General features: G+C 35.3%; 1 protein-coding gene across 1 annotated transcript in view; it reads right to left on the bottom strand.

The window, feature by feature from the left end:
• Positions 1 to 2015: 2015 nt before the first annotated feature.
• LOC106071069 (uncharacterized) overlaps positions 2016 to 22575 on the bottom strand; it is a 29489-nt gene continuing 8929 nt past the window's right edge. The window contains exons 4-19 of the mRNA XM_056043232.1: positions 22417 to 22545; positions 22089 to 22298; positions 19808 to 19925; positions 17401 to 17637; positions 15324 to 15538; positions 15126 to 15209; positions 14223 to 14344; positions 13418 to 13506; positions 13147 to 13298; positions 11601 to 11825; positions 10442 to 10647; positions 9544 to 9657; positions 8660 to 8799; positions 4805 to 7704; positions 3915 to 4037; positions 2016 to 2816 (exon numbers count right to left, since the gene is read on the bottom strand). Of these exons, the coding sequence (XP_055899207.1) occupies positions 2721 to 2816; positions 3915 to 4037; positions 4805 to 7704; positions 8660 to 8799; positions 9544 to 9657; positions 10442 to 10647; positions 11601 to 11825; positions 13147 to 13298; positions 13418 to 13506; positions 14223 to 14344; positions 15126 to 15209; positions 15324 to 15538; positions 17401 to 17637; positions 19808 to 19925; positions 22089 to 22298; positions 22417 to 22545 (5160 nt within the window). The 3' untranslated portion in view covers positions 2016 to 2720. The remainder of the gene's footprint in view (positions 2817 to 3914; positions 4038 to 4804; positions 7705 to 8659; positions 8800 to 9543; positions 9658 to 10441; positions 10648 to 11600; positions 11826 to 13146; positions 13299 to 13417; positions 13507 to 14222; positions 14345 to 15125; positions 15210 to 15323; positions 15539 to 17400; positions 17638 to 19807; positions 19926 to 22088; positions 22299 to 22416; positions 22546 to 22575) is intronic.

Genomic DNA, 22575 nt, shown 5'->3' with positions numbered 1-22575 from the left:
GCGATTTGCCTCGACCCCTTGCTGACACTTTCAAAGGCTACAAGGAAAGTGACAAGATATTTGGCAGACGATAATTTTAATGAAATCAGATTGAAAGATGTAGGCCTAACAATGTGTGCAGCTGGATATTCTAGATTTATCTGGGTATCTTTACATTAACATGATAATTTGGTTTACTTGTAAGAGTCAACCAAAGACTAAAGCACCTTGCTTTGAAATTTTGTGGCTAATGAAGAACTCATTTAAACTGAAGTTATTTATTGGAATTTGACTCGTCAGAAAGTTTAAAGGCTTGAATAGTTATAAGATTTAGATTCTTTTATATAGCAGAAGTCTCATTGGAAAATGGATGTCTGCCTGCTCGTGTGGTATGCGCTCTGGACTGTCTTTCTGTGGTCTCGATGGTTCAAACCCTACTGGCTGCGCTACGCCGTCGTCCTTAATGAGGTTTGGGATAGGATGTCATCTTCAACTCTGAAGGAACGTAAGATAGATGTCCACATTTGACAAACAATTTCAGCATCAGCTACTTGTTTTGAGATCAATAAAGTTATGGCACGAACTAGTTATTTGTTTCGGAAATAGGGAAAAGTTTTTACTCCGTGACGATGACGTGATTTCTCTTAAAAAGTAAGAACGAAATAGGAATCGACAAAACTAGACGCTCTTCACCATGTTATCTTATATAATACAGACGTTACTTTAAAAAAGAAGATGATTACGTCCTACGCGTCAAGCATATTAACCAATGACTTAAATACTGCCAAGTCACTGGTTTTCCTGGCTAGCTCAGGCAATCCATTCCATGCTCTAATAGCACTAGGGAAGAAGGAGTATTTGTACAAATTAATTGTAATTTGTCCTGGCATATGGGATGAGGAATGTGCCTGTATCTTTGTGCCTTTTTTAGTATTTATAAAATTTCATCATTGTATAAATAAGTAGATCTAGTATTGTACGGACGTAGCTGACATTCGGCGGTTCCCTTCTTGAGTATTAAATGTGTTAGTTGTTCAACACCAGAGTCGGCTACCTCTATTGATTGCTCGGCTTTTCGCCGGTGTTACTGAATTAGTTTTAGGGTTACCTCCAAGTTCATTGTTTGTATTCGACACCGCAGAAGCGCCTTAACAATAAATATTCAAAACCAGCCTAATGTAACCCAAAGACATAAATCATAAGGTTATCAGTTTTAAATTCTTTTATAAAGGCACCACAGATATTACAAGTTACACCACTTAGCTGGATCATCAGTAATGCTATGCCATTGGTTCTCCCTCCATCTTCCTGCCTCGTTCAGTCAACTTGCATTAGTTCTTTGTTGTTGATGCTATTCATGTTTCACTGATCATTCTCGTTCGAAAGTTGTACTACCCAGCCTACATTCCAACACAGTAATGTAGGACCATTCACGGCTTCAACACGGCAACGTGTGTGTGTGTGTGTTGTAGAAAAGAAATTTTAGTCTTGTTTTTAATCAATGTAATTTAATTTTAACTGAGCCTTTTTCCTGCCTTGTCAAGTACCGGAAGTTGTAGTTATTTTTATCAGTTTGTGTGTTTCTAAACAAAAGCAAAAAAAAATTATGGCTTTTATATAGCGCTACTTTCATGCTTATAGCATGCTCAGACCGCCTTGGTCCAATCTCAGTTGTGGACCGGTGGGGGGGGGGGGGGCGCCGGGAGCGGGTATCTAGAAGGTTTTTTCCGAGCTGCCTTTAGGCTCAGTAAACACTGAGTAAACCCTAGTCGGGTGTCGAACCTCGAGCCCCCTTCATAGGTAGCCAAGCCAAGCTAAGTTCAAGCGCACTTAGCCTCTCGACCACGCTTCCCACAACCACAAAATACTTCCACAATAAGCTTTTCACCAAACAGTATCAAACAGATTTCCTGCTAATGGACACATTCCCGGGGTGTGGTAGCTAACTATAGTGTTAAATATGAATATATATATGATGTCAGCTTTTAATTACGTATACTAATTAAAGGCAGTCAGAAACACATTTGAAACAAACGTTTCAAGGATATGGCTTTTATTTCAATAAAAAATGTTTTGTCCATCTAACAATAAAATACCGGTCACAAGTTCAAGTTGTTGAGTTTAAAACATAATTCTTCACAATATTAGAAAAATTCATCAATCAGCCATGACTGGAACAAGTTTCAATTAGCCTTTAAAAGTTTTTTTTTTTTTGGCAAAAGTGAAGTTATCTCCCTTGTGACAAGCTCTCTTCCACATATGCTCAAAAAATTTGTTACAATGGAAGGTGCAAAAAAAGCTACTACATCTTGTGACAGGAGCAAACTAAGATGGCTTGACTGACAACACTCTCCCACAGAACTATGGCTGCACTCAACTATTTAGAACAAACTATTTAAGTACAAATACATATGTACAGGTTTTTAAAATCATGAACTGCTCCTACATCAACATTTTGTGAAACAAGCTCATCACCTACAGCAATCAGTCACCCATCCACATACAAACTTTTGTTACAACTGCATTTATAGATCATGAATCACAAAAGTTTGGGGATGACCAAAGCAAATGTTGTGTTGCTTTTTTGGTCAACCTCCAAACGAATACATTTCAACAAAAAAAACAAAGTATGGCTCATGCCTTGTTTTGGCCACGACCATGGTATCATGAAAGATGAAATGCCCTGAAAAAGAACATGTGAGCAGAGAAGTGAACGAATAAGGCGAACCACGAGGTTAGGGTTAGCTTGTTCTAGCCTTCCTAACTTTGATGACATAAGCTGTGACCAGTGACTGGATCTTCTCCTGGTGGACTACTGTCTCATTGGAGCCACACACCTGTGTCAAGAGAAAATAATACAACAATAAGGTTATACCACACATAGGTCAAAGTATATATGCTAAAAATACTAGATAAATTTAAAAAGGTAAAAGTATATATATGCTAAAAGTACTAGATAATTTTAAAAGGTCAAGGTATATATGCTAACAGTACTAGACACATTTTGAATGGTCAAAGTATATATGCTAAGAGTACTAGATAAATATAAAAAGATCAAAGTGTATATGCCAACAGTACTAGATAAATTTTAAAAGGTCAAGGTAAAAAGAACTAGATAAATTAAAACTATTATTACTTCTCAAAATAAACCTTAAGTTTAAAAACAAAAGGAGGAGTTGCCAGTTGTCTGTCCAACAAATGACTGAAGTTTGTTGTGTGGTCCAAAATCTTTGCTGAGACTTAATTTACTCAAAAGTTAGTTGTGAGTACTGACACTAACTACATCAACTTATTTCAACTCATTGTAATTAAACTTATAAAACTACAGCTGAATGGATTTGTCAATTTCAAACTGATGAGATTAATTAATGAAATACGCATGATTCACCAGATCCCAAGTTCATCTGTCATGGATAGATCTAAGCATGTTTGCGAGTGTACTAAATTGGTGGCATAGTCAGCCAAAAGTGAAACAAAAATCAAGACACAAGGTGTTGTAACTAACAAGATAAAAGATAAGATACACTGAGTAAATGAAACCAATGTGATGAATGTGGCTCCTGCAACTAAGAAGATAAAAAGATAAAGATACAATGTGTAAATCAAACCAGTGTCCAAGAAATGAATATGTCTCCTGTAAATAACAAGATAAAAAAGATAGATACACTGTGTAAACCAAATCAAAGTGATGAATGTGGCTCATGGAATGATAAGTTTTCATAAATTACTATGCACCATCAACCACATAGATTGACAGACCAGCTCGGAAATTACTATAAATTTTCAAACTTGATCATTTAAGTAAATGGTAATCGCTGAGTGTTTGCAGATATAAAGGCCTTCACTAAAAAGGTAGGCATACCACTATGATGTACTAAGTGAGGAAACAAGTTTGAATAAGTATTAATTAAGAGCTTCTAATTTGTAAAACTCACTTTCTCCACAGCTCGTTTGAAAATATCTTTATATTCATCTTTTGTGATTTTTTTAGCGCTCCAGGCAGACTTGAGTGCACATCTGACTGCGTCTTCAACAAGCTGCCGAAAACCTTTTTTAACCTGCCAATGATAAATGTTTAAAGATGTCCAGCTTTTCGGTTTAGAAACGGATCTTCAATAGAATCATAAATAGAATCACTTGGTTCAAGGCCAAGTTCAAGAAAATTGTTCAAGCTTTTTTTTTTCAAAGGTTCTGAAGATTAAAATTGGGAATTTCAAGGTCAAAATGAAAAATTTAAGGTATAGCATTGCAGGAGAAATACCATTAGAAATGAAAATAAAAGCTTAACATATATCATTTCAAACAATTAACTAAGAGAAGATAAAAAATATTATCATTTAAAAGGTAATGACTATGAATTAATTTTATTTAATAATTTTATACAGTTTGAATTGTAAGAGTTTCTTTTTGTTTTGATCTATATTCCAGTTATATGCAAGACATAAAACATTGAACAATATGTCTGTGAGATGGCAAATATTAGCAATATAAACAAAAAAACAGGCGTTTATTTGAAATTGTAAATAAATTAATTCAATTGAGATCTGATTTCTTAAGAGACAAAAATTTTCTACCCATTCAATTCAAGGCTCTATGAGGAAATAACTCTTTCAGTAGACTGTCTATTAGATATTAAATCATAAAATAGACATTACTTGGGAAAGTATTTGAGTAGCTGCTGTCTTGTAGACATAATTAATTAACAAGTCTTCAATTCAATCTCTTACTGTGTTTCAGTCAAAATTGTATAACTAGATCTTTAACAGGAATCACTTACTGTTCTCCACGTTATTGAATGAATTTATATTTTTAAAATCATAATTACCTCACTAAGTAAAATGCTGGAGTCTACTTTATCAAATGTAGTTACTCCTTTGAATGTAGGCATGGGTGGCGATATACAGTAGCTGGCAGGCCTTCTCTCTTTAGGGGCCTCGGGTGACACACAATAACTGGTAGGTCTTCTATCATTTGGAGGCTCAGGAGGGCTTCTGATTTTGTGGGATATTAATTGGGAATATCTCAAGGATTCCCTCTTAGACTGAGTGTTCTCTGAATGCTTAGATAGACTTCTAGGTTCAGGTGGTGGAGGCTCCGGGGGATTCAATGGCCGGGATGATGTCAGAGGAACTGCTGATGTGCGGGTGTCAGTCTTGGTGATGGGAGTTGCAGGCTGAGCATAGTGGGAGGGGGTAGGATAAGGTGGTCGAGGCGCTGCCTGTTGGTGTGAAGCGTATCCTGCTGGCACAGTGCCACTGGAATATAGTGGCATCTGATTGGCTGTGGTTGGTTGGGACAAGGCTGATGGCCTTAATGGGTAAGGGGCTCTGGAGTATGGAGTGGTGGCCGCTTGACCCTGAGGGTGTGTCGGGGTAGGGTAGCCTGGTCTTAGGTGTCCATTCATGGGAATGTGTGTGGTGGGTCGCATTGCTGTTGATGCTGCCACATAGGCAGGATGAGGTGGCACTGTAGTTGGATGACCTGCAGCTACAGCAGGTGGATGAGGTCCCCTAGGAACACCTGCAGTCGGATGCCCATAGTATGAGGAATAAGATGGGTGAACCATTCCTGGGTATGGGTGTCGGGGATTGATATGACTCATTGGGTGAGTATAGGAATGCTGACCATTCGGTGCTGGATAAGATGGTTGACCATATGGATTTTGACCAGGTTGAACAGTCTGAGGATGAGGCTGGACAGCATGAGGATGAGGCTGGACAGCATGAGGATGTGGCTGGACAGCATGAGGATGTGGCTGGACAGCATGAGGATGAGGTTGTACAGCATGAGGATGTGACTGGACAGTCTGAGGATGAGGTTGAACAGTCTGAGGGTGAGATTGACCAGTCTGGACAGCATGAGTGTGAGGCTGACCATAATGCGGCAAAGAGACTGTTACTGGAGGCAGAGACTGAGCATAGGCTGAAGGCTGATATGTAGCTGGTGGTGGTGGAGGAGTTGGTGGAAGAGGAGGGTTTGGTGGCTCTTCCGGAGGCTCTTCTGGAGGATGGGGAACCGAGTCATCATCCACCACCCTCATCTCCTCTTTTTCCTGGTCACTGACTTCATCATCTTCTTCTTCCTCTTCACTGCTAGAGCTTTTGCTCTCCTCTTTAGTCCACCGGGGCTTTTTTTTTAACTTCCCACGCTTCAATTTCTTTCTAGGTTCCTCTTCTTCATCATCATCATTGAAATCATACTCAAAGTTCCTCTTTCGTTTCACTTTCCGTTTGTCTTTAGAACTTTTCTTGCTACTTTTATCATCATGGTGTTTAGACTTTGATGGCTTCTTGTCGAGAGAGTCGGAACCTCGACGGCTTTCTATCTGAAGATATTTTTTTTCTAATGAGCTTGATCTATGTCTCAAAGTTCCTTTAGTGTAAGGCCTTGTGGCTGGAAATCTTTTTTTGTTTTCATATTGGGGGCTCTCCTCTTCCATTTCATCTATTTCGTTATCCCCAATGTCCTGCGGCTGCCATCGCGTCGACCAGTTATTCAGCCTTTTGCCTCTGCCTCTGTGGTTAAAAGGTCCATCAGACAAACCTCTAGACATTCCAGGTACTCTTTTCTCCCTAAGTTTGTTTTGCTGAGGGTCAGGCAGACCTAGCCCAAATTTTTTGGCACTTTCATTACCTATGAAGTCTAAGATACTAATGGCATGAGTAGATTTATCTTCAGCCACAGTTTCTGTTGGTATTTTTTCTTCCTGCACTTCTTTCTTTGGTTCTTTCTTCTTTTTGGCTTCACTGCTCTCTGAAGATTTCAGAAGGGTGAGAAAATTAGCAAGTGTGAATGGATGAATGACAAATGTTTCATCGTCATCACTAGATTCTTCATCCGATTCCTTCTCTGGATTCTCAAGTTCTAGCTTTGCTTCAGGAGCAACGGTGGCGTCGATAGGAAGCTGCTTTTTGCATTCTTCATCATTGTTCATTTGCATGGTATCACTGACAATGTTCTTGACTTTACATGAGTCTTCTTCATCCTCAACTATCTCCCCTTCTTCATGATCATCTTTCATATCTTCCTCCTCTGTTTCAGAAGCCTCACCTTCCTCTTTATCACTCCTGTGATTGAATAACTCCTCTTTCACATCTGTATCACTCCTGTGATTGAATAACTCCTTTTTCACATCTGTATCACTCCTGTGATTGAATAACTCCTTTTTCACATCTTTATTTTCAATTACATTTTCAGAAAACTCACCATTCACGTTTTCGTCAATTCTGTTTTTGCAATCCTCTGTGATGCTGCCACTTGTCTGAGTTTCTTCATAAGAAGTTTGTTCTTGGAGCTCTTGTTTGATTTCCTTGAATGACTGACCCACAGAAATATCCCTCGACTCAGTCTCATGTGGAGTGTTCTGAATTGACACTTCAGTTGGTTCCTGTCGAACGACTTGAACATTATTTACGTCACTAGACAATTGATCTCTTGATGGACTCTTTCTTTCACTGACCTCACAATTCATAAGCTCATCATCAGAACTTGCTGCTTTCTGGAATTCAGCTTCCAGGGTCACTGCAGTTTTAGGGGATTTGTTGTCAAAATTTTCTTTCCTTGGAGATGGGGAATTCATCTTTGATGTGCTTGCATGTAATGAAGGACTGGTATTATTTTGCTTAGCCATTGATGTTGATGATTCTCTGGATGTACTTGGGGACACACTAGGGAGAGGTGATTTCTTGACAGGGGATGAACTTGGTGAGACTGCACTCAATGATCCTGATACCAAGAAAAACACTTTATTGTAACAAACGTTATCCATTCAAATGTTTCTATTCAAGAATGATACTGTCTAATCATTAGGTTGCTCTAAATAAAAATTGCACAAGAAAAAAGTAAAGTACCCCTTTTAGATCTTGTGATCTATGGGGCAGATGATGTAAATTTTAGTAAGGGTGTCATGTGGCCAGCTTAATGACCAACCACCTTTGTTTTCCCAATTAATGTCAAGTACCCATTTGAGTTTGATGTTCTTAAAAATATGAAATAAAAAAATCCAGGCTTCACAGACATTCAAACCTAGGGATTCCCTAATTTAAAGGCTACCCAAAGCTACCACTCAACCACTAAGCCCCCCCCCTCCCAAATCAACATTGTAAGGGCCAAATAAACAGGTTAAAATTAATAACTTAAAAATATTCATGTAGGCTATGCTATTATATAAGCAACTATATAATTTGACTGAAAGTTCTGTGGTCTAACACCAGAGTTAAAAGACACTCCTGTACTATTGGGTTACTGACAAATGTTGAGCAAATCATTTCATAAACCATGGCCAGCAGAAATGTATGAGATCTACATCACCTGCCACATGGACTTTTGTTTTACAATGTACTTCTACTGTACTTCTCTGGGGCTCAGTGGCTGAGTGGTTAAGAGTTCAACTTCTGAACCCAGGGTCCTGAGTTTGAATCTCTGAGAAGACTTGGATTTTGAATTTCAGGATTTTTAGGGTGCCCCTGAGTCCACCCCTAATTGGTACCTAACTCTAGCTAGGGAAAAGTAAAAGTTGTTGGTCATTGTGCTGGCCTAATGACACCCTGTTCATGAACCGCTAGCCATACAAACAGATGACCTTATCATCTGCCCCACAGATCACAAGGTCTGAAAGGGAAACTTTACTTTCTTTTTTTAACTGTAATTCTACAAGAAGTCTAAAACTTAAATGGCTCACCATCTCTATTTATAGTAACATGTTTACTGCCTTTGTGGAGCAAGTCCTGGTTCTGCATGATTGAGCCTAGCAAGTCAAAGGATGTAGATACAGCTGGACTACAAACATTTGATGCAGGAGCTTCAGTAACAATTATCTTCCTATTATTAAAAAACAAAAACATGTAACCCATTCTTTTCATCTTTTCATTTACATTCAAATTGCAATATTGTAATCCTAATGATCAAAGAATTCTTAAAATACTTGTAAGTGCCAGTAAATAATCATATATATGTCAAAAGAATTTCCACATAATGTTTCTATTCATACGGCTTGATGCTACTCCATTAACAAAGAATTTTGTCCAACCTTGACATAATTTCATTTGTTTTTGAAACTCCATCTGTCCTAATTAAAGATACCATGTTGATTCGACCACATTATATTAAATTAATTTTTGGTTTTATAAACTTGTATTTGTGTTATATAATAAGAGCATGCATTCTCCTATAATTCTATACCAAAAGTAATGTTTTCTGATTACAAACAAAAATGTAATTGAAGTTTAATCATAACAGGGTAGAATGTACAAATGTGAAAAATGAACAATTCTGTCAGAACGTGGAAAATAATTACGGAGATAAAAGAGTTTATCATCCTAAGACAAATTTTGCACACTCATTTCAAATATTCTAAACCATTTTCACTTGTAAATATTTACTCTGCCAAAATTTAATCAATAAATTGATAGGATATTGATCTCTCAGATATATTTCAAAAATTCATCAGAATTCCATGCACCCAAAAAATATTGAAAAATTATTCACTATTTCTCATTCAATCAGCTCCAGTAACAAACGCAAACATAGCTGTACACAACAAAAAGGCATGTACGGCTGTCTCACCTCTTAGGCTGGGAGAAGCTCAATGGTAGTCGAGATGATTTAGCTGAGCTAGACAGCAACGTTTCTACGGGGATGGCTGGACGATTGACTATCTGTCTTTCCTCGCCTTCTTGACTACAAGATGAATCAATAAACAAATTTTAAATAAGATAGTTGATGATTTTATTAATGCCAAAAATATAATTTGTTCAGAATTTTGTCAAAGTAATCACATTCTGGAACAAACATATTAGAGCCTTGTGCAACTAAAACTCTCAAGATATTTATAATGTTGCAATACTTCTACATGTATGTTACTATGGTTCTTGATATATTAATGCTGTAGTACTTTACATATATAAGATAAAGCTGAATTTGGCAGTCTCAAGAAATTCTATTTAGATGAAGTGAATATTAACTCTTTCACTCCTAACTGACGATACGTTGATTTGACCCTATTAAATTAAATTAAATTTTGATTTTATAAAATGTAATTTGTGTTTGATAAAAAGAGCATGCATTCTTCTATAATTGTATACTTTATAGAACATTTCCTGATTACATACAAATAGTTTAATCATAATAGGGTAGTGAAACAAAATAAATAGTTCCATTGGAACGTAAAAAATATTTACGGAGAGAAAGAGTTAAGAAGTATTAAGAGAAATTTTAGTGCAGGACGCTGGATATTTTAAGAGACACAGGCCTCTGTATATTTATTATTAGAAAATTAAATTTCTAATAGTTGCTTTAAGGTTTTGGTCATGTTCTGTTGTAAACTGTACGCTTTCTAGCTTTCATTTGTTTATGCTTTAATAGTGATCTTAAAATAACTGGGAGTTCTCTTTATATTGTTCTATTAAAAAGTGGAGCTTATAGGAGTGAATATTTTAAAATTGAAGACAGCAAGACAACTTACTCAGCAAACAAATAAAGCTCATCCTTACTGCCTAAGATTGAGAATGTTGAAGACTTGAAGTCTAAAGATGACCTGCTACTGCTATCTTGTCTGGCACCAGGAGGAGTTTTCTGTAGTGGAATCGACCTACCCACTGGTGGTCGTGATAGCCCTAATTTGTCGGCTATACGACTTTTGACAGTTGTGCCAGCACCTGCGGTACGAGCCTTGAAAAACAACATTTCATATTTCAATTGTTGAAATCAGATTGTTCAAGAAAAAAAGATTTATAGACAAAACATTGAGCAAAATACTGAAACATGTACAACTTCAAGGCCAAGTTGACTTTTCAACTCTCATTACTGATGTCTCACTAATATAACATTGAAATAAAAAGTATATATATAGTATATTAGTAAGATATATGAATGTAATCATAGCATAAAACACAAACATAATAATGAGGGCTTCTCGCATTAATTATAGTAATAAATATGTATTTAATTAAGTTGAAGTAGTAAATGAGATATTAAGTTTTAATTGTTCTCTTAAAGTGATTTTCATTTTCAAAAGGTGAGAAATAATTTCAATTTGCCTACCAAGTTTAACTAATCAACTTTATCATTAGTATCTACAGTAGTGTTAATGAAATAAGGTAGGGGTTCTTTAATTGGATATGTGCATTATCAATCCTAATGTACACTATAAAAAAAAAAAAAAGTAAAGTTCCCCTTTCAGACCTTGTGGTCTATAGGGCAGATGATGTAAAGGTCATCTGTTTCTGTGGCCTACGGTTAACTAGGGTGTCATGTGGCCAGCACAACGACCAACCGCCTTTACTTTTCCCTAACTAAGGTCAGGTACCCATTAGAGCTGGGTGGACTCAGAGGCGCCCGAAGATCCCGAAATTAAAAATCCCAGTCTTCGAATCGTGATCCCCGGTTCGGAAGTCAAGCGCTTTACCGCTCAGCTACCGCGCCTCCTATGTACACTATGCTTCCATAAATGTATTCCATTTATAGGAAGTTGGAATCATGAAGTTCATTTGGATCTTTACTAGAAGACCCTCCAAATTTCTGCTGGACACATAGAAAAAGAAGGCTTTATGCTCAGTAGTCAATAGACTTGGGAAACTTAACAAGATTTAGGGAAACGCTAATCACTCCCACTGATTCCTTACAAAAGCTGGTGAGGCTGAAGTAGATCTACTTGTTTTTTTAGTCTTCTTTGTTTTCCTTCTTTTTTTCCCTTTGGTTTTTCTCTTTCTCTTTGTTTTGCCTTTCTTGGTTGTTTTCCTTTTGGTAGTCTTCCGTTTCCTTGTCCTCCTTTTCTTTGTGCTTTTTCTTTTTCTGGTCACTGTTCTCTTTGTGCTAGCAGTGGAAGTGGAAGGCAAGGGCTCTTCATTCTGAGAAACAAAAAAATCAAAATAAAAGGCTTAACACAAGAATCACAAAAAATGTGAACAATGGTAAGAAGAATAGAAACAAGAAAAACATTTTAAATACTTTAAAAAACAACAAAGCTTATACTAAGCGTAGTTGTATCAATTCGTTTGAATTAGTCATGTATTTAAATTTGTAATAGATTTAGACTAACAATAATAAATCTGCGAGATTACAAATATTTTTACCAATTGTTTTTGTTTAGAGCCATTTCAAGCTTTTAGCTTTTTCAAAGTGCTGCTATGATCCTATCACTTGTCTGGACCAGTTGGAAAGGGGTAGGGGGAGAAAGAAGGGGGTTTCTGGGTGATCACTTTTTAAATGCATTTATTAAAAAAAAAAAGGTGAACAACCTGAATTCAAACTCTAGGGCTGAAGCCTCCTCAAGCCAATACACTAACCACTCTGCCAGCAAAAGACTTATGAACTTAACTTACAAAGTATCAAGGGGGCCGGATAGCAGAGTCAGGGGTCAGAAATAGCCCACAGGCCGTTAGTTGCACATCACTGGTTTATTTCTACATTAGTTGATACTTTGAGAAGCAGAGTCAGCTGGAATAGTTTCACTCTATGAAATACTTAGAAATAAACATGCAACATGGGAGATTTTCTTCCATGGCCAGGTAAAGGAGAGTGCTGAGTAGATCTTTTCCATGAAAGTGTGGGGAAATATCATTACTTTTGCTGATAATTATCTTCTACTATTATCACTGCTGATAAAGCAGAAAAGGCTACTCTTTCCTGGATATAATAAAATTAGCTAAGGAAGACGTCTTATAGTCATTACAGCATTTACATGGGGTTAAATATCTCCTATTATTATTATTATGATTGTCAAAGCAGAAAAGGATAGCATATACCTTTAGTGCAGGGGTTCTCAACCTGTGGGTCGCGATTTGCCAGGGGTCGCCTAAGACCATCAAAAATATGGATTGTTATTGTCTACTCTTCTATTGATGTATGAGCGTGAGGGGTCGCGGCAGAGTGGGAAGATTGTAAAAAGGGGTAGCCGAGCCTTAAAGGTTGAGAACCGCTGCTTTAGTGGATATAGTAAAGTTATCTAAAAGGAAGATAGTAACATTTTGGGCCTTCTCCTAGATACAAAAAAAAATAAGCACAATAGCAATAACAAATCAGCTGCTCAACATTTTGTTTACTTTTATTTTTACCCTTTTTAAATTAGGGACACTTTGGTTCAGAGAATGTTAGATTGCAGTAATTAAACTAGAGGAGAAAAAACTTTAAAAAGTCATTTTGCAAAATGAAATGTTCAAAACTATTTACTTCTTGTGTTTCTTGTTGGACAATCATCTCTGCCACTCTTCTTCTTCTCTCTGCCCTTTCTGCCCTGGCATCAGCAATGATTCTTCTCACTCGCTCACTAATTCTGGTTCTGGCAATCTGTCTGCCAAGAAGGTGAGGTTCCTCAGCTGCGGCTACAAAAAAATATTGTCAATAACTGGTTTGTAATTATTGAACTAACTCAATGTGCTTTGATATAAATATTCACTATTTCAGTTAAATCCAAACCCAGAGGAACAAATTCAAACATTACCTCCATTTCTACGATCATTACAGTCTGGACAGAACCATTCCTGGACTGGAACACTTGACAAAGGTGGATCAAGACATTCACAATGATATCTGCATGATTATATTTTATTAAGGACAAAATTGTTTATTAAAATTAGAACTCATGTATCATCAATTTTAAAATATAATAATAGCTACTTTATTTTGCTTTAAATTTTATTTTGAAAATGGTCTTTTATATTTATTGAGACGCCTAGATATTTTAGGAGAACTTGTGTAAAATAATAGCTAATTGTTAGGTCCATAAATGTTTAAGAATCCTAGGTCAACTTGAACAGTCTATGCTATAACAATTCTTCTTTACTAGTTATAGTTAGTCTTAAGTAACATAAATGTGTATTGTACTGTACTGTACATATCACTTTAACCTGTTGTAACTTGTTCTTGTATATCACTAAAAACTGAACACAAAAAGTCAAAGAAAAAAAAAGTAAATTTGTGACAAAAAGTAAAACAATCTTGACAATTTTAATTTTTCTAGAAATATGTTTAGCTTCAGAAAAATATATAAATAAAAACTTGATTATTTCAAATTGAAAAGCAACATCTATTTGAAATATAAGTCGACTTTTTATTATAAGATTTTGTTGTTGTTCTTAAGAATTGCAACTAAGAGACTACAAGATTTTGTAGGCCTTTTTAGTTTATCCAATATTATTAAAAAATTTAGGGATAATTTTATAGGAGTTAAATAAAAGTAGATCATCCTTCTTCACAATGTTCAATCTTTATATACTGAGTCATTGTTTGGACTCAGTTGTACTAACCCAAGATCACATCCATCACACAAGAGTAGCCTGTCCTCTCTGTCTGACCGGCCACAGACCTCACAGTATGTCGGGTCCTCCTCTTCATTTTCATTATCTTGTTTGTTGTTTTCAACAGAGATCTAACACCACACACAAAATTGCATTCATTAGACATGTGTCCTAACTGATTAACTGTATTTCTTAATTATGTAAGTATTTCAAATTTGTGGCCATTTTCATAATAAATGAACAAATTGATTTAAAGTTTACAATGAGACCATGGATCCTGTAGCCCTACCTATAAATGTAGCTGCCTTGAACATACCAAATAAAAAGTCAAACAAGACTTTATCAGGTAAAAGGAATATCCTTTTTCTAAAACAAATCCTAATACATGGAGAATATTGAGTTGCTTTTTTGTTTATATTAGTATGTATTATCTGTATAGTTTTCTTTATCAATTATCATAAGTTACATTATTAAAAGGAGGTGCGGTGGCTGAGTGGTAAATCGCTTGGCTTCCACATCAGGGGTCCCGGGTTTGAATCCTGGTGAAGACTGGGATTTTTAAGTTAGGGCTTTTTAGGAGTCCACCCAGCTGTAATGGGTAGCTGACATTAGTTGAGAAAAAGTAAAAGCGGTTGGTCATTGTGCTAGCCACATGACACCTTCATTAAACATGGGCCACAGAAACAGATGACCATTAGGTCACAAGGTCTGAAAGGGGAACTTTACATTAATAAACCCTCAAACAGGAAATCTGCTTGTTATGAACAGTAATGAAAACAAATGGCTGTTTTTTTTTCTCTTCTAATTTCTACCTGATACTGTACTAAATTTAATTAGCGAGTGCATCTGAAGATTGGCCAGTATTATTGTCCTGTCTTTTTCTTCCTGATACTATATTCAAAGTGAAAGTACCTGCTTGAAAATTTTCTCCTCCCTCCCATGTCTGGCTAATATAAGATGGAAGACTTGACGATCAACTGGACAAGTGTTGGTCACCTAAAAATAATTTCATAAAGTTTCATAAGCCCACAGTATTATAATCAAATAACTATCATAAAATACAATACATATTTTGTTTCCAATCAAGAAATAGGTTGAAAATGATAGTACCTTGGCCCATTCTTGAATACATTCTAGACAGAAGACATGATCACAAGACTCAGGAGTTCCCATGTCCTGGTTACGCAGCCGGTTCAAGCAGATAGGACACCTGTCACAGTTTTCATCACCCGAGGATTCAGCAGCGTTTTCTGTGTCACTCCCACCGTCTTCTTCATTCTCGTCTTCTTCATCCTCCTCATCATTGTCATCCTCTTCGTCATCATCTATACAGGAGAAACAAAAAAATTGTGGTTATCCAGTTTATTAGAACATAAAAGAAAAACTGGCTACATAAAACATTGTACAGCAGATTTGTGCAGTTGGTGTGTTTAGCAACGGGCAGTGTAAGTAGTACATCACAAGTGTTGACACAAATTCATAGTTGGTGCAAAGGGTTAACAAAGATTAGCAAAAGTACTCATGTAAAAGAAAATTCATAAGTGCAGTAAAACCACTGTTTTTAGCCATAATTGCTTTCTATGTCTGGGCTATCGCCATAAGGGGGTGCGGTAGCTGGGTTAGAATCTTGGCGCAGACTGGGTTTTTTTTAGGGCACCCCCTGAGTCCACCCAATTCTAAATGGGCACCTGACTTTATTTGGGACAAGTAATGACGGTTGGCCACATGACATAGAAGACCTTAACATCATCTGCCCTATAGATTGCAAGGTCTGAAGGTGGAACTTTACTGTCGCCATAATCCAGAACATTTGCAAATGGATGCATTTTTGTGTTCATTAAAGGAATGTAAGATAATGTTCTCCAACCTCCTAAATGGTCAACAAATAAATTTACAAAGAGAATCTTGTTTAGAAAAACAGAACATTAATGAAATACTCAATTTGTGAAGTGCATCCAAAATTACACAATATAATCACATAATGTTAAGACCCATTAAGATGAACTGATAAGATGCCCTAGCTCTGTCAAATGACATTGGCATTCCAAATAAAGTTTCTTTTGAGCTCACTAAAATGCTTTATTAATTTTTTAATACAAAAGTAAAACATAATTCTAACAACAAAATTGGAAACAAGGAAATCAAATTCCAAATTTGTTAATAATTGCTATTAATATTGGATATGTTTTCAAAATTATTATATATAATCAATGAAGCAAAATATGTTGTTGTTTTTTTTTGCCATGTTCAGAAACGGATTTGACTGTTCAATGTATTTGTCTCTTTAAGTAGACAATAATTTTTAAAGATATTGCGTTGACATGCAGAAATCCTGAATGTGCAATCAGCAAGTTTTTGTTAAGAGTTTTTAACTAGCAGGCGAGGGTTGAATCTTTATGAATTGTCCATGCTTTGAAAACTTTACTAGTGGTAAAACATTTCTTAAGGTGTGATACCAGTTGAAGACTGTACAAGAAAAATCATATGTTTAATATCTCTTTAAAGAGATTTACAAGAAAAATCAAAGGTGTCTAACTATTATACTGTCAGGGGGAGGTATGGTGAGAGTGAATGTTACTTCGATATTTAGGTATGATAGTTATATCCCTTTGTTTATGTACTCCCAGGCCCAGGTTATGAATGTGAATAGTCTTGCACGTGTTATGAATGGTTTAGTATTCTTTGAATATGCGTGAGGTCTTGTTCCCGGTCCAGGTAGGTTGGACGGTTGCTTCCTGGACTGGTGTTTTGTGTATTAATATTTATTGAGAGTTGATGTCATTATGTGTGCTCTATCGGATATTAAAGTATCATTTGTATTTCCATGGATATCTGGAGTTGAAGTTGAATTTAATCTAGTATTACTTTATTGGTATTATTATTTAGTAACCCCTAAGGAGCCAAGAAAGAAAGGAACCCGACATATACCTTTGAAGTTAATATTGTATTGGATATTAGTTCTTATTTTCAATTGTGATATTCTTTTTAATATAATATATTAGTTTGTTGTATTTGTACCATTGCTGTTGAGATTTACAGAGCAAAGTAAACAATGACTGGCACAGTAACAGGATTTGTACAATGTGTGGACAGCGATGTTTTTTTCTCTGTAGCCTACATTTCAATTTAGCCACTTCTTTCACATATACACAGACAATAAATCACTCTTAAAAAAAATACTAATAACCTTCTTCTTCAACATCATCGTCCTCTCCATTTTCCCCATTGATTTCTTCATTGTCCTCAGCACCATCTTCCATTTCCTCATCATCATCATCATCGTCACTTTCCTCGTCAGAAGAAATGTCCTCATCTATACTCTTGTCCTCCACATGACCTAATTCATCCATGGGATCTAATTCACCCACGTGGCCTAATTCACCCACATCTTCTTCTTTGGATGACATTCTTGAGTCAATGTTCACTTTTCAAACAGCAGAAATAATGCCACACCTGTAGAAGAGAATGAAAGTTGGTTAGGTTAGAATTTAAAACCTTTTTTTTTAAAGTCAGACCAATTCAACAATTATTACCATCAAAACAAGATTAACTCTTATATGAGGCTAAGCAGGGATAAAATTATTAGAATATGTGATGGTAAGTCAGTGATTGTCCAGGTTGTTATTCAAAAGTATGAAATATAAATTGTAATGAGAATCTTGCATGTACCTTTCTACTTAACTATTTATATTCAAAACAGACGGACAGAATCTGCAATAATAAAATTTATATTTTAGCCATATTTTGATTTTTTTTTTTCATGTATTAATTCTTTTTTGTTTATGGTTAGACTGTCAGATCTTTTAAATTGGATCTTAACAAACACATTAGATGGTCATTTCTATTCTGCCAAAACATTATCATAATTTGTGATATTAGGAACATAAGTACTTTTGAAGCCATGCTTATAAAGCTTTTAGCTGCCCTAACTTCTTTATTGAAGGAGTCACTATCTCTTATATTTCTATTCAAACATCTTTAAAACTAAAAAATAATTTTAAATAAACTTTAAAAATAATTAGTAATTTAAATGCATTTAAACAATACACAATGCCTGGTCATAAATATGGATTATACAATAAATACCCAGTACCTAGTTGGGTTTTTCTGGCTAGTTAGAATTTTGCCCTCCACAGAAATATCGATGTGAAGCTAAGAGCTGAACCAATGAATGATGCATACATGTAACATGTATATTAAGGCAGCACTGGAGTACAGTATATATATTAAACATTACTGTACTTTGGTGCTGACATTTCAAACAGAACTGAGAATGTCAAGATAAATAACTTCTAAGTTGCTCTTTAGTCAATCGATTAGTCAATCCCCAGATGATATATGACTTAACAGTTCCATTTCATTATAGCTTCACTTTAATACATTGGCTGGAAAATCAATGGAACTAATGTAAAAATAAAAAAAACAGTTCTGACATAGTCAGTTTTAAACTAAAACGTGATTCTTCTTTTGAAATCTAAGTCCTATTTTTCATTCAATAATTGCCCTGAATGTGTGTGTTAAAACGAGGTCAATCAAGCATTGAAATAAAAATAAAAAAAGACTCAAAAGTTTCAATGTTCAGTACTTGGTGTTTTATTGTTTGTATAGAGAATAGGACAAGAGTCATCACATACAATTAACAAAATAAGAAACAAATGATTCATCAACACACACTTTGATGCAGCCCAAACCATTGCGTGAACTATTGACCAATTTATAGGACACATGCAAATTGAACAGGTCAAATCCATTTACATAACTCTCAGGTCATTGACTTAAAATGATGTTCACAGGAAATCAACAAAAAAAAAAAGTTATAGCTTTACACAACTGTTACACGTCCTGTACATTTCCATCATCTATGCATGCAATCAAACATAGCCTATATCTCTAACACTCACTAGAGTTGTTTAATATAATGACAAAGCTGAAAATAATTTCATTTAAAAAAAAAAGCCTATTAAGATAATTTTTTGGGTTGCTGTAAGAACAATGTACAGTTGTATGATACAAAGGAACCCAAGATACTGGTACAAAATATATCCAGGGGCAACTTGTTTTCTTGCTAGAATTTTATCATTGTAAACACTTTTTCTTTGTTGAACAGTGTACTTAAACAAATACAAAAAATGTCTAATTTGAAAAAAAAAATGCTTTAAATTTATCAAACATTTTTGCATGATTTTCTGTTAGAAATGATTTTTTTTTATGTTATTTTTTCATCAAACTATATTATGTAAATGAGCAAGTATTTATAAGATATGTCATACTTTAAAAAAAAAGTAAATAAATTAAAAATCTTAGTTAATCAATGTCATTTTTTACCAAGGCTTAACTTTTAAATTACGTTAAGATTGAATTTTGGTTTAAAATAATATTGTTTTGCTAAGTAATTTTTTAAATTACAAACTATACATAAGGCAACCATGAAAAGCTGGTAGTGAAAACATCATATTAATATTTACAGATTCCTTTTATAGACTAAGTATTTAGTTAAGTGTTTTATTTAGTAAGCTGAAACATTCAATTCTAGCACAATATGAAAAAGACTTTACTCATATTTACTTTATTCTTTTATAATCTTGAATTGATACCATAGTGATTGAATTTTTTTTTAAATTCGTGATCTTTAGAGATCTTGAAGTCTAAGTCTACTGGCAAGTAATGGTCGATGCTAACTGTGCCAACCACATAGCTCTTTTTAATCAGTGGCTGGATAAACAGATGCACAATTAACCAATTGTCTAAAAGGGAAACACCACTTCAAATACTGTTTTAATAAAACATGTACTAATCACTTTATTTTATTTTCACTCGATTTTGATTATAGCAGAATAGACAAAGTTGGAAGAACAGAAATCAAGTTTCAGAAGTCACCAAATTTAATCTACTTAGCCCCAAAGAGTGAATCCCTACAATGCAGTAGACCACTGTATCCTAAGATACATCACTTTCAAGGGAAGTTGGGTAACTGTCTTGCTAAAGCAAGTAGTTCTTTTGGATGCCTCCAAGAGAGAGTGTGGCGGAATAAATCGCTCCGCCAGCCCACAAAATAATTGTCCACCAAGCAGTGGGTCTTTCAACCCTCCTATATGGATCTGAGACATGAGATCAATACAGAAAGGAACTAAGACTTCTTGAACGCTTTTGCCAAAAGTGTCTGCGCTCCATCATTGACATACATTGGAAAGATTGCACTACAAATAACATGCTACAGAATGGACACTATGGAGGAACTGCTTATAATTCAACAGCTACGTTGGGCAGGGCACATATATCCTGTATGGGGGACGGCCGTATGCCAAAGACAGTGCTTTTTGGTGAGCTGAAAGGTGGTTAGCACAGCAGAGGTGCCCCCCAAAAAGCTGATTTAAAGACCAGCTTAGGAGCCCTAGCTGCTTTCAAAGGAGACTTATTACAAAGGCTGCAGAATACACCTTTGCAGCTAAAATGAATTCTACAGCCAAGAACATATGTAGACAGTGGGAAAAGAACCTAAGCCGACCATCTCAGACAACAGTAATGTCAGTGCTGGATATGGCAAAATAGGTAGATCACAGCTGGGACTACATAGCCACTTGAAACACTGCCCTCCTCGTTAATCCTCAGACTCCAAGAGACAAGCCTTACTATTATTAACAAAAATTGTTAGAAACCTGCCAGTCAATGAGCCATTCTAGAAGGTTGAAACTAACTTTAAAATACAGCTTTTCTCTTTAAGCTTAACTTATGCAGTGAGGCCCAAGTTTTGTTGAAATAGGTCCATAATTCAATGGCTATGGTAAAGAGAAAAAATCAAAATACCTGGTATGTATTTTCTTGAATCTGGTTTGCCTATGTTAAACAATGCCACAATTAGAAACAGTTCACAAGAGCAATTAAAATTTTTTTTTAAATCAAATACATTTTGAAAATAATTTTTTTTAATAACTCCATTGGCTACTTTCTTGTTTATGACTTCTACCAAGAAGTCTACTGGAGAACAAGATTTAGCATTTAACAAAGCTTGAAATGTAGATATTTTTTTTGGTTGCCAAAACTATATAGAATAATTCTATTGCACACAAATAAAAAATAAACAAAGAAAATTAATTAGGTTAAGTGAAAATTCTAATGATAGACATGACCTGTTAAGACAATTTTTAAAAGGAAAGATCATGTGACAATATACAGTTTGAAACATATTTCTTAAATTCACCTCTTATCACATGTACCATTAACAAAAACAGACAAACTGTCTCATATATACCATGATGAAAAGAGAACACACACATATTGATATTTTTTTGTTATAAAAAAAATATGTTTGTATTTAATACTACATAGTAAGAAGAGAGACAGACAAACATTGTCCAAAATATCAAACATAAACAATATAAGACCACAAATAATTAGTGCAAGTTCCCTAAATCAACACAAGTTGCACACAATTCAAAAGTATTAACATTTTTTACACCAGTTACACACTCAATATTGCAGCAATAACTTCATACACAAAAATACATAAACAACTTTGCTAATTTATATAAATATATCCCTGTGTCTACTAAAGTACTAGCAGGTGGCAGCAGTTAACTTTCACACTAAAGCTGTTCAATTATTCCTCAAGTATAATACACAAAATGTTTTCTATGTTAAATAAATAAAATGACTGGCATGTGTCTGTGTGTTAAGGTATACCTATGTGTGTGTGTGTTTATGTAATGCACAATAAAAATATAAACTATCAACAAAATTGACCACTATATCTATCTATAATGGTTACTCCTCAGAAATGACTGTCACATTCTGGACATACACATTTTATTTTCATGCATCATCACAAAGTTATGTACAATTATTATACAAATTAGTTAGCACTAATTATCTCGTGACTTTTTTAACCCTTTCCCCATTCTGCCTGAGTGCTGGTGGCGCTGCAGCCGCTGTCCCTGGTCCATCTTTTGGACCTGTTGCCTCTTTGGGGGCATGTCCTTTCCTTTTCTTGCTGGAAGGGTGAGACCCTTTACTAATTTTATTTACATATGCTTCAACCAGCTGTTGAATCTTCTGAGGGTTAATATTACCACTTTTACTATGACACACCTGAAAATTGCAAGAGTGATTACAAATTACACATCAATGTTGGTCATCATAATTGACAGGTATAGCACTAGACATGCGTGCATTCTCAAAATCAATACAGAACAATCTGAATACCAACCTTTGGGACTGCTTTCCTGAGAATCAACTTGTACTGTTCTTTAGTAATTTTTTTGGAGCTATAGTATGGCTTGATGGCCAGCTTGACCTCATCAATAACTCTCTCTTGAAGGTGTAGCTTTTTAAGAAACTGGAAAGGTAACAATGGATTTTGAAATGG

Source organism: Biomphalaria glabrata, chromosome 10 (genome assembly GCF_947242115.1).
Source record: "Biomphalaria glabrata chromosome 10, xgBioGlab47.1, whole genome shotgun sequence".
Lineage (NCBI taxonomy): Eukaryota > Metazoa > Mollusca > Gastropoda > Planorbidae > Biomphalaria > Biomphalaria glabrata.
Note: the sequence above shows the minus strand (reverse complement) of the source record. Positions and strands in the feature narration are given on the sequence as shown.